The sequence below is a fragment of the Oncorhynchus gorbuscha genome, linkage group LG13, assembly GCF_021184085.1.
Source record: "Oncorhynchus gorbuscha isolate QuinsamMale2020 ecotype Even-year linkage group LG13, OgorEven_v1.0, whole genome shotgun sequence".
Lineage (NCBI taxonomy): Eukaryota > Metazoa > Chordata > Actinopteri > Salmoniformes > Salmonidae > Oncorhynchus > Oncorhynchus gorbuscha.
In genome coordinates this window covers 42,752,259-42,764,352 of record NC_060185.1, presented here as the reverse complement: position 1 = coordinate 42,764,352, position 12,094 = coordinate 42,752,259, and the positions used below count along the sequence as shown (strand labels likewise).

At 44.1% G+C, this 12,094-nt stretch overlaps 1 protein-coding gene across 2 annotated transcripts; it reads left to right on the top strand.

Annotated features, from left to right (window-relative positions):
• Window positions 1-547: 547 nt before the first annotated feature.
• Window positions 548-11,414, top strand: LOC123992922 (zinc finger FYVE domain-containing protein 1-like). 2 transcript variants are annotated; one of them, XM_046294567.1, is made up of 11 exons: window positions 548-753; window positions 3,855-4,359; window positions 4,754-4,974; window positions 5,198-5,304; window positions 5,989-6,082; window positions 6,437-6,534; window positions 6,778-6,895; window positions 7,248-7,418; window positions 7,913-8,102; window positions 8,591-8,689; window positions 8,933-11,414. In XM_046294567.1, the coding sequence occupies exons 1-11, from the start codon at window positions 634-636 to the stop codon at window positions 9,163-9,165; spliced, it is 1,956 nt and encodes a 651-aa protein (XP_046150523.1). In that variant the 5' UTR covers window positions 548-633; the 3' UTR covers window positions 9,166-11,414. The 2 variants fall into 2 exon arrangements, with proteins under 2 accessions (XP_046150523.1, XP_046150522.1); XM_046294566.1 differs by having other exon boundaries at window positions 5,989-6,097.
• The last annotated feature ends 680 nt before the right edge of the window (window positions 11,415-12,094 follow it).

Genomic DNA, 12,094 nt, shown 5'->3' with positions numbered 1-12,094 from the left:
ACATACATTTAATGTATACAATACTAATATTCATTTTTTAAAACTGGTACCGGGCTACTTTCAGATGAGTCTTTTGAGCGTCCTAGAGCAAACCCGACATGTAGGCTACTCTACTTTCCACAAAGGGGTCATAATAGTTATGGGCTATAACCGTTTGAACGCTCCAGATGTTTTCGTGAGAAGACCGATTTTCGGGAAGTATCATGGTCTGACAAACACTGCTGTAGCTCTGCCACCTTTCACCGCAGATAAGGAAGGCTGACATCAGCGGACGCAGTATATTGAGATGCAGCCCATGCAAAAAAAAACAACAACAGATATCTCTCGATTAAACCGACGGATTCGTATGGGGATTTTGTATTATTCTATTTCGACTCTAAACGGTCCAGCATTTAATTGTGTGTGCTCCCTTCCCTCGCGTTCAGTGGTTTTCACTAATCGTGTCAACTTGCATATTCACCACAAGATGGTGCTGCTGCTCAGCATACGACAGAACGCTCCTCACGTAACTACGTAGTCTTTTCCGTGCTCTGTTGCTGATGGCTCCTCCCTCGCCAATCCACGCGTTGTATTGTTGTTGTCCGGAGTGGGGGAAGTTTCTGCTACCGTCAGGCCAGGGATGGTTTAATAACAATGTCCGAAGTACTAATGAAAGAAATGGAGGAGGTATCGCTCTGTCACATGAAAACAACAGAAGAACACTCGGAAAATGGTCGGAGTTTTCTTTTGGTTGACGAACAAGAAAACCTACAGGTAACGACGTCGATTTGCTAGCACGCAACAAACGTTAACTGGCTAGGTAGAATGAAAACAAAGCCCATCTGGTTGACCAAAGGGTAACATTAGCCAGTTGTAATGTTTGTGTTAATAAAGTTAAATATATCACGTTGCCATCCCGTCTTGCACAACTAACAGCCAACTACGGTGTTAGTTAGCTATCGTTACTCATTATTTTGACATGGGCCTCGTCTAAACCTAAGCTAACATTACGACGGGTAATGTTAGCCATTGAACAGTACTGGTAGGCTATTCTTATTTTGTAGCAAATTCGTCGAAATGGTCGACGCGCAGTTAACTTGAAAGGAACTTTAGCCATGTAAGTATGACTAGCTAGTCAATGTTAACGTTAAAGATGGTTCGTTTTTAAAAGGGCAGGAGTATTATACCTTGATGTCTGTTACATAGATAATTATAGAGGCCTCTAGTGGCCAAAGGGCCGTTTTAACATGGGCAGCGCCATTGTGGGATTCCGCCATTTTAAAGTAGTCAACTGGGTGGGGATTCCTATGGGTTATAGCCTCAATGGCGCTTCCCATACTATCACAGACACTATAATGGCACATATATAAATATTATTCCTCTATCTATGTCTATGGTATGTCAGCATGCCTGGTATTGTTTGTTTTTCCTTTCAGGAAAGTCCCTAATGAATCAGGCTGTGCAAACGCACCACACTCTCGCTGCTTTTAGCAATCATTGTGTATTTACATACATGTTGATCCCAGTTATATTGGGTTGCACAAAAACAGTCCGAGAGGAATTCCGGAAATTAAATACAATTCCATTTTGATTTACTGCACCGGTGGTTAGGATGGTTGGTCACTACGACTGGGGGGGGATTTGAGACAGAATATCGAAATTATCATTTTGACTAGAGGTATGCAGAGAGGAAGTGGGTCATCAACAGACCCACATTTGTAAAGCCTGTTTAATAATGTGATCCTTTAGATGTTCTGTATCTCATTCCCACCACCATAATCACAAACCATCCTGCCCACCAGCACCATTGAAATGGAATTGTATTTAACTTCTGGCTTCCTGTGTACTGTTTTTGTGCAACCCAATACAATTGGGAGCAACACTAGTGTTTTGCTAAAAGCAGCAAGTAACACACAAGTCTAGACTGAAGCTAATTAACTGTCTTGTGGAATTGAGCCTAGCTCTCTGGAGCCCAAGGTCTACCATCTCAGGACTCCATCTCTACCAGTCATTTCTCATCTTAAGTATTTGGGAGTAGATATATTTCCTTCCTTAGATACAACCATATCCAGAAACATTAACAGAACGCTCAAATCAATTCAATATGAACGGAGAAAAAACCCCTCGGTAGATGAAATAATAGCACAGTGGCTTTAACCGGCAGAATATCTATTGTCAAAATAAATATATAGCCACCGCTGAATTCCTGTAGTTCAATGCTTCCCATTGTTCCTCGTTCTGTCTGTTGGGATGAAAGTCATAGTGCGGTTTAAAGATGTATATGGCAAGGTAAACCATTTATGATCAAATGAACAAATTTACAAAGAGGGAAAGACGGAGGAGGAATGTCCGTACCCAAATGTAAATTGTATTTACGTCCCACCCTAAACTGGTTTAGACGTGATTCTTCGGCTCTCCCGGCTGAGTATAGAGACATATGGTGTTGCCTATTGCCCTGGTGGTCTTCACCGTATCCCTTAAATAATGTCAACTACGCTTTGGGCTTATTATTGCTCACACAAATGTGGAATCCATACCCGTACTAATATCATGGACAGCAATGGTTTGAGAACATTCCAAGATTTGAAAGGTGTGTACACATTACCAGGAAACACATTTTCTTCTGTATTCACAACTTAGGTCAGCCATGCTGGCCTATGGAGCCCCTTTAGGAAATCCAATTACGGAACCATGGGATTTATTTATAATATATAAACAACTTTTGGAAAGCTCATTCTGAGCTAGCCATTAAAAAGTATGGTCCACAGATCTAATTGAATCTGAACAACCCTTTAACTGGAACAGAATATGGAAAAATACGACTGTGGCATCCCGTAAATCAAACCATCAACTTATACATTTTAAGTTTGTTCACAGACTGTATTTAACACCAAGGAAACGTTTAACATTGAAATCGGCCCCAACTGTTCACTGTGTCCCCGACATCAGGTAAGCACATTGATGTTGGAGTGCCTTGCAGTTATATGCTTCTGGGGCAAAGTAAACAAATATATATATATTTTACTTAATGACGATAGCCCTTGAATCTCTCAATAAATCATAGAAGATTACTGCTGGCAGACAGCACTGCTGGTGTTGTAGGCATGATTTCTGGTTGTGAAGGGAGGATGTGGAGGCTGACTGTGAGGTGGAATGGGTTGGGGTTATCTTTGTATGCATTTCTTTGGTAGTTTTTTGCAACTTTCCTAAAACGTCATACAGTTAGTATCTTTTTCAATTTTAAAAACTCTCGCTTATATGAATGTTAAGTTCTAAATTCAAATGTTTCAAAGAACTGGAACGCGTGCGAGGCGTATTTGCATTTAAACAGATGATTTGAGTATCGTCGGGACATTTTCTTCGCAAGGCTAAAGGGGACATGCAATGGCTCAATGTAATGAAATGCAATTTGAGTCACGAATAAGGGTAAGGTTGAGCCTTGTGGCTACTGATCACTATATTCAGTGTAATGTCGCCTTCTTTCATAACATAATTGTTAGGCCAAATGGTAACGGAGGAGCCATTTTGTCCTATTTATGTGGTTTTCTTACCCTGCTCACTATTAACACATTAAAACTAAAAATATGCACCTACGGCAATAACATCTGCATGTTTTTTCTCCATACCTCTGTGCATCCATACTACCTGGTCACCTGTGTGCCTATACATTTGACCCATGACCCAAGTCGATATAGTGCCCTCTAGTGTTCACATTAAATTGAATAAATATAGACAAACTATATACACAACACAACAACTACATAAGCCAAAATTGCTCCTACAGGTAAAGTAATTTGGCATGTATCTGCCAACATAAAATCTTACAGCTGCCTATAACATAGTTTGATCTCCCATCCTCTCCAACATTAACCCAGGTCCACGATGAGGCTCAGTTCCTGGAGAGGCTGGGCTGCGGTGACATGCAGGGCGTCAAGGTCCTCTCCATCTTCGGCAACACGGGCGACGGCAAGTCCCACACCCTCAACCACATCCTGTTTGGCGGGGATACTGTGTTCTACACCTCCAAGTCCCCCAGCTCCTGCACGGTGGGCGTGTGGGCCGCCTTTGACCCCGGGCTGGGCCTTGTGGCTTTGGACACAGAGGGCCTGCTGGGGGCAGCGGCCAACCAGAACCAGCGCATGCGTCTGCTGCTGAAGGTGCTGGCCGTATCGGATGTGGTGGTGTACCGCACGCGGGCCGAGAGGCTGCACAACGACATGTTCCAGTTCCTAAGCAGCGCCTCAGGGGCCTACCTGAAGCACTTCACCCCCGAGCTGCGTGCCCTCTCCAGCCGCTGTGGCATGGACGTTCCCCTCTCCTCCCTGGGGCCCGCGGTCATCGTGTTCCAGGAGACCACCCACACCCAGCTACTGGGCCATGGTATGTACAGGAGAGGCCCAGTCACTAACATGCACCACATTCAATCATCTGTTTCTGTGCATGCATTACACAACATTTTGCTCCTGAGTTGTTAGGCAACACATTGTGGTATGGTTGGGGTATGCTGTCATGTTGTTGCAGACTCATCTGCCCAAAGTAATAGCCCCTTAGGGATAAATAAAATTCATTTTTATTATTGAAATTAACAACAACACACCAACATTTTCTTATGTACGGTCAGAATCATACTTAACCGTCACACTGTCTGAGACACATCCACAGATACAGATTCCCCAGCTACTTCAGTCACACCCACACATACTACACCATTTACACAGCAGTCAGGTGGGTGGGTGAACTCAACCCATGACAATGTCCTACTTTGTCCCCACAGAGCGAACAGATGTCCCTGGCTATGCAGACACTCAGCTCCAGAGGCGCTTCCATGACCTGGGCCTGGGTACAGAGGCCTTCAGCTCAGTGCAGTACGTGGGCACACAGACCATCACTCCACCGACCAACTACTCTCTGCTCCTGGAGGCTGTACGCCAGCAAGTCAGGAACACTGCCACCCGATCGCCCCGCCAACCGGCCATCGTCTTCAGCGCCTTGCAGGTCTGTGTGTGTTGATATCTCTTTGCATTGTCGCATAATTCATTTGTTTGATAGACAGGTAATGCCAGTACTAGTGAATTTTAATGGGAATTTGATGCTTGTCTGGGTAAATAGGCCTTTCCAAAACCCACTGATTGTTTGTTTTTGACCTCATGACTCTGCTTGCCTCCTCCCTTTCCACCCCTTGGTTTCCTCATCTCTCTCCTTCTCCCCTCCTCTCCAGGCCCTGAGTGACAGGTTCTGTGGGGAGATCTTTGATGACAAGATACCCCTCTACTCCTTCTTCCCTGATGAGTACTTCACCTGCTCTTCAGTCTGCCTCAGCTGCAAGTAAGTGACTTACCTGCATCTGCTGCATGTATCTGCCCAGAGTAACTCTATCACATGAATCAAAAGTAAATGGAGAGGGACTAACCTGAAATTGTCCAATAGAAGCTCTCGTTTTCATTGCAAACCATTGTCCACTGCAGAACGTTTTGATACAGTGTGCACTAATGAATGGTGTATTCACATGCTGCACGCGAGCAAATAGTGCTAGGATATGTGTCCCTCCCAGATGGGTTGCCACAAAGGAAGCATAAAAGTCGGTTTGTCATATGGATATCATACCCCTCTATGGGTATTCATTCTGTACAGTAGAGTGTCTTCTTTCACTTGGGAAATTTGAGCTAGATTAGAAACCAAATATTTTCCCTAAACATGCGGATTGATGTTCATATCCAGAAATAGATATTGGTTTAACAGGATCTCACTGCTTGAGTATAAATCCTTGTTTGTCCCTGTTATAAATGTGTTATGATGCACGTCTAACGTGTTAAGTCGCTAGGAGAGAAGGAGAAGCGCCTTTTGGCCATCCACCAACATGGGAGCGTTAGTCACTGATGATGTTCAGCCAAATATTTTCTGTACACCTTCACGTTTTACACAAGTAACTTGGATGTTAGGTTTGTGATGGATGGATTCAACCGTCCTTCTGATTTGAATGGGGGTTTTCACTGTTCTCTTTCCCCTCAGTATCCGCTGTAAGAACGGGATGAACCATCTCAGAGACAGGGTCCCTCACCTGGCAGACGGACTGTGTCAGTACGCTCACCAGTACAACAACAAGGTCCTCATCTGCAAGGTCCTCATCTCCATTTCACATATGGTCTATGTCTGTGATGGGAGTGGTCCAGCTCAGTTGGAGAGATAAATTATACGTAGAATGTATGCACACATCAGTTGAAAGCATATATTATTATTATTATTATTATTATATTATAAATTACATTCAGTTGAAAGCAATAAAGACTTATTAATGTGATCTGAAAAGAAAGTTGACAGTAGTGTTCTTCTATATACGATATCGGCTTAAATCCTGTGAAGATGGTGTTGAACAGTTTTGTAGTACAAGCGAAATGCATGAACCTAGCCGTGATCATATGTTGTGTGCTAACTCCCTGATCTGGTCCTACCCACGCAGAGGTGCTATGAGGGGGGCAGGGAGGTTATTGTCATCCCTAAAACCTCAGCCTCCACAGACAACCCCTGGTTTGGGCTGGCGAAGTACGCCTGGTCTGGGTGAGTTGCCGACGTAATCTGGACTCTTTGCAGACACTGAGACACACACATATGAACTTTTACGATGGCATTAAAGATGTCCCTTTCAACCAGGGCTCTCGAATCCATTCAATGAAGTACCACTCATACACAGATATACACACACGTCCAAACGCGGAATCCACTCTGCCATCGAAGCCAATTCACTATATATTTCCTCCCCCTCTCATCCTTTCCCCCACCACGGTGCCCCTGTCCTGCCAGGTATGTCCTGGAGTGTGGCAGCTGTGGCATCATCTACCGCAGCCGGCAGTACTGGTTGGGCAACCAGGACCCAGAGAGTGGCGTGGTGCGGCCCGAGGTCAAACACGTCTGGGACGGGGTGAGCAGAGCTTCCTAGTCCAACACACTCCTCGTTGTACTGACGGGCACAACATGCAAACCGTCACTCAAGCTCAATTGAAGTACCAGTGAGAATATTTAGAGGAATTTGAGACAGCAGGTTGTAATATATGCGCAAAGTCTCTGGAATATATTTCACTTTCAAAGTATGTCACCTGTCAACGGTTAATAAAGATGACGTTACTTTCACTGGCACCGTCAACTCTGCACTTCAATATGTCACGGTCATCATCAGTTATGAATGGATGAACACGTACTGCCAACATGGATATCAAATGCATTCAAAGATGGCCTCCCTCTGACCGTTGCTCTCCCTGTCTTTGTGTGTCCAGTCTGAGACCTTCCTGACAGACCACCAGAATGCGGCCCAGAGGATGCTGGATGGGATGAACTTTGTGATCCAGTCTGTGTCGGAGTACAGCACGGGCCCCACCAAGGCTGTCACGTCCTGGCTCACTGACCAGGTGGCCCCGCTCTATTGGAGACCCAACACGGACATCACCGTGAGTCATCACTCTCACAGCATCATCTAACCAGCAACACACTCACAGGCTTTTTGAACAGATAGCAGAGCCCTAAGAATTGCTGTTTTTATTGAGGCAATAGACCCAGTGCAGTGTTAGTTCTAAACCCAATATATCATTATAGTGAATGAAATCAATACTCGGCTGTAATTCTCAAATGTGGCACTGAACAGAGTTGTTTGGTATGTTTTTTTTTTTTTAATTGTAATTTTTTTAACCTTTATTTAACCAGGCAAGTCAGTTAAGAACACATTCTTATTTTCAATGACGGCCTGGGAACAGTGAGTTAACTCCCTGTTCTGGGGCAGAACGACAGATTTGTACCTTGTCAGCTCGGGGGTTTGAACTCGCAACCTTCCGGTTACTGGTCCAACGCTCTAACCACTAGGCTACGCTGCCGGTTGTGAGTGTATAGTTCTGACTACTGGCTCTTGACATTCAAATCATTATTGTGCTCTGTGCCTGTCCCCCAGATGTGTCACTGCTGTAAGAAGCCCTTTGAGGAGGCAGAGAGGAAGCACCACTGTCGTTCGTGTGGCGAGGGCTTCTGCCAGGCCTGCTCCACCCGCAAGATGCCCGTACCCGAGAGGGGCTGGGGAAGCACCCCCGTCCGGGTCTGTGACGCCTGCCACCGCCAGGGAGGGACCGACACCACCAGCCAGGGTCAGGATGCCAGCTTATGTTACCTCCCCCAAAGTCTGATTTAGGATCAGTGTTTGGTCATGGATGTTAATGTACAAGCTGATGTTACCTCCTCCTTAGTCTGATTCAGGATCAGTTTGTAGTCAAATGTATTATTTTTTTTTTGTAATGAATGAATGGGGGTTGCATCCCAAATGGCACCCAGTTCCTTTCATACTGCACTACGTTTGACAAGGGTGGGCCGTTCTGGGTCGGACAACGCTTACTTGCCAAAGACTTACCTACTTACTTGACTTACTTAGACTCTGGACAAAAGTAGTACTAACAAAGGGAATAGGGTTCCATTTGGGGGGCAACTGAGGTGTTTGATGTGAATAGTAAGTGTTCTTTCATGTCTCCTTGAGAAAGAGACTACTCATCTCAAGGGACTTCCTGGTTGAATAGAGGTTAAAAGAAAATGTATTCCAGTGGTCCTGATGGCTCTGTTGGTCCCTCTCTGTGTCCTGTAGTGGCTGTGGTGGAGCCGCGGGGGCTGATGGCCCGCAGGGTGACAGAGGTGGCCCAGTCTACTCTAGACATGGTCACCACTGCAGTGGACTACCCTCTGTGTGAGTACGGCTAGCGTCATGTTTAAGAAATGCATCACAAATAAAGCTAGCTAGTACACATGTCTCTGTGTATTCACAAAAACACTTGGAAACCATAGACATTTTACAGCATATGCAGACAGTAATCTACAAGATACAGCATTATATTCACAAAGATTACACAGTCTTTATCCACTGCTCTGACTCAACGGCAACTACTTTATAAAGAGAGCTATTTATTTCTCTCTGTCCTCCATGTTCCAGGCTTTGTGAAAGGAGTGGCCCGGCCTGACTACTGGGTCCCCGACCCCCAGATCGTGCAGTGCCACAGGTGCAGCAAAGCCTTCACCCCCAGTATGTCCAAGCACCACTGTCGGGCGTGTGGCCAGGGTGTCTGCAGCGGTTGCTCCTCCAAGAGCCGCCCCGTGCCCTCCCGTGGCTGGGACCACCCTGTCCGCGTCTGTGACGGCTGTGCCATTCGCAAGGGCAGCCTGTGAGGTCAGGGCAGAGACCTGGGACACCATTCTGCCGTGCATCTGAAATCTAGTCGGATGCCACGGCACACTACATGTTGCTTATCTTTGTTTCCCTGTGCACTGTGAGCCACTGACCTTTTAAGAGAGAAATCCAGATGAGCCCTGTCCTATGGGGAAGGCACTCGACTGATGTCCTGGAGTAGCACTCTAAACATGGGACTGCCTCATCTGATATCGACGGCCTAAAACCAGGAACAAGAGCTGGACTAGCGGGACAAGAACTGAACTTCTGAAAACTGGAATGCCAAGACCGTTGTAATTGACTGAGTGTAGAAGACTGAGAGAACCCCCATCCCCCCCTAACCCAAACTACCCACTGCCGGCACTGAAAGACATAGCCCAACAACTTTTCTGTTAGTGATAAGGCACATGAGGCAGTCTTTAGTATGTTAATTTAGGCTCTGCTTATCTTAAAAGGGGGGCACCTTAGGGATCCATTGATGTTTGAAACAAGCACATCATTTTGAAACCTTAGGGATCCATTGATGTTTGAAACAAGCACATCATTTTGAATGAATACTGAGGGTTTAGTTGGTGATAAGACACCAGAGGCAGTCTTAATATCATTCTTATCTGTTGGGAATGGCTGAACATTCATGAGTTAGGTTAGATTTTAATTCAGGTGTGGATTGTGGTGGCCAGCCAAGCCTTTGCCTCAGACAATGTCAAGGAGTAACAGGCGTGTAACCACGGTAACCCGACAAAGAGGAGACACCGGAAATGACATCGCAACATGATCTTCCTCCCTGATGCGATCTCAGGCAGTGCGGGCCATGGTTTGAGTCAGGAAAATTAATAAAGATGTCCCATACAGACATTCCAGTTTACATTAGTACCCTTTTTCACACTGTCGTGCTGATCCCATCTGTCTCCTGGCTCGTATTTTCCTTTGACATTGTCCTTTTCAGCAACTCGGGTGGATTGTTAACCAGGTCAGTGCAGTACTGCTTGGCTCTGCTCACTAGTGTGAAAGCGGTATAGTATGTTAATTTAGGCTCTGCTTATCTTAAAAGGTGGGCACCCTAGGGATCCATTGATGTTTGAAACAAGCACATCATTTGAATGAATACTGAGGGTTTAGTTAGTGATAAGGCACAAGAGGCAGTGGTGTATCATGAATAAAGTCACAGGTAAATGGCGTTGTTCGGCCCAACGCTACAACGGAGTCAACCCATTTGCCTGTGACTATTCATGATGCAGCACTGCCTTGCATGCCTTATTGCTTTTAGAAATGTGTTACCAACATATTAAAATAACAATGACTCACATATTTACATTAACTTTATTTTGATAAGTGAATATATAAAATGTAATTCTTACAGAAATCTGCTTGATTCTTTCGGTCATGTTGCTACAGATGCGTACCAGTCGTTCATTTTTTTTTTTGCGTAGTTGCTATGCAAAAGGACGGTCGTCTGTTCTGCTAAACAAAATGGTTGCTATGCAGGCTGGATAACGTTCTTGTCCCTAGCTAGCCAACTTCAGTTCAGTCACGTCAAACATTGAGCCTGGAATGACAGTACACTAGCTGCATTTTCGTTTGTTTGAGCTGTTTTCTATTGGCATTTACTTGGATTTGTCCATGATAATGACGTTGATGTGTGATTTTTGCATTGGTCAGAAAAAGTGATCTCGTCTAGGCACCTTTCACTCTATGTATGGTACTACAGAGATGGAAATGTAAGAGTTACACATTGTTTCCAAGGTCGGTCAGTTAAGGTTAATATTAACCCATGCTATATCTAAATACATTCTAGTCTGGAAGCAAGTTGAGATAATCACGAGATGATTCTGACAGCAACATGAACATGTCATGATGGACTGTTAGCAGGGATCCTGGAGCCAAACGACCAGTTTTATGATAGTGTTATTTATTTGGAAGAAATCTAATTGATTCGCTTGCTGATGAAAAGCACAGATTATTTGTAATCTCATCTATCCAGTGTCCATTGATGTGGGATTTTCATTTCTCCATCAGACATTCTTTACAAAGTACTGGATCCTATAATACTGGCCTTCTATATAGTTATAACCAATTGTTGTTTTATTCCATGTGTGTATACCATCAGATTCTGTGTATATGACAATCTTTTTTCTCTTCTTTTTTTAAAAATCAACATGTCTGAATTTATAACTTAAGCTATCCCACTGGGCACACACTGGTTGAATCAACGTTGTTTCAACTTCATTTGTCAACCTATTTTGACGTGGACAACACATTTGGATTTGCAAAAAGTCAACCAGTACTGTTTTCATCTCATTTTAACCAGCATTGTAAACATTGAAATTTAGGTAAAACTTCAACTTGTACAATTTCTTAACCTGACTAACAGGATGTTACATCAATCTAATTTCAACCCAATCATCAGAACTATGTATATGTTGAAATTGCATTTTAAATTCCACATCCTGTATTCAATATACAGTATAATGGGGTGGTTGAAATTGTTGAATTTCACATGATTCATATGACATTTTATTTGACCTTGTTTCAATGTTGATACTAAAATGGTATGTTTGAATCAATGTCATTGTGTCAACGTCATGCCAACAACATAAATAAAGAGGTAAATTAAAATACAATTCAAACAGTCTGTGACCAGTGGGATGTATGTTCTTTTCTTTCTCCAAATTAAGTAAATGTAATCTCATACTGCATATAGAATATGTAAAAAATACATATAGCTACATCATTAGTTTTTCCTACACCTTTCTCGAAGGTCACTGCTAATGTACATTCAGATGACACCACAAGTAGCAGAGCCAGTAAGTAGGAGGATAGGCAGGCAGACACCAACAGTACTGGCTCTAGAAAGCAGTCTGGCAGAGAGGTTGTCTCCATTGGGTACATATAGGCCATTAGCCCTGCCATTTCTCAAACCTCCATCTG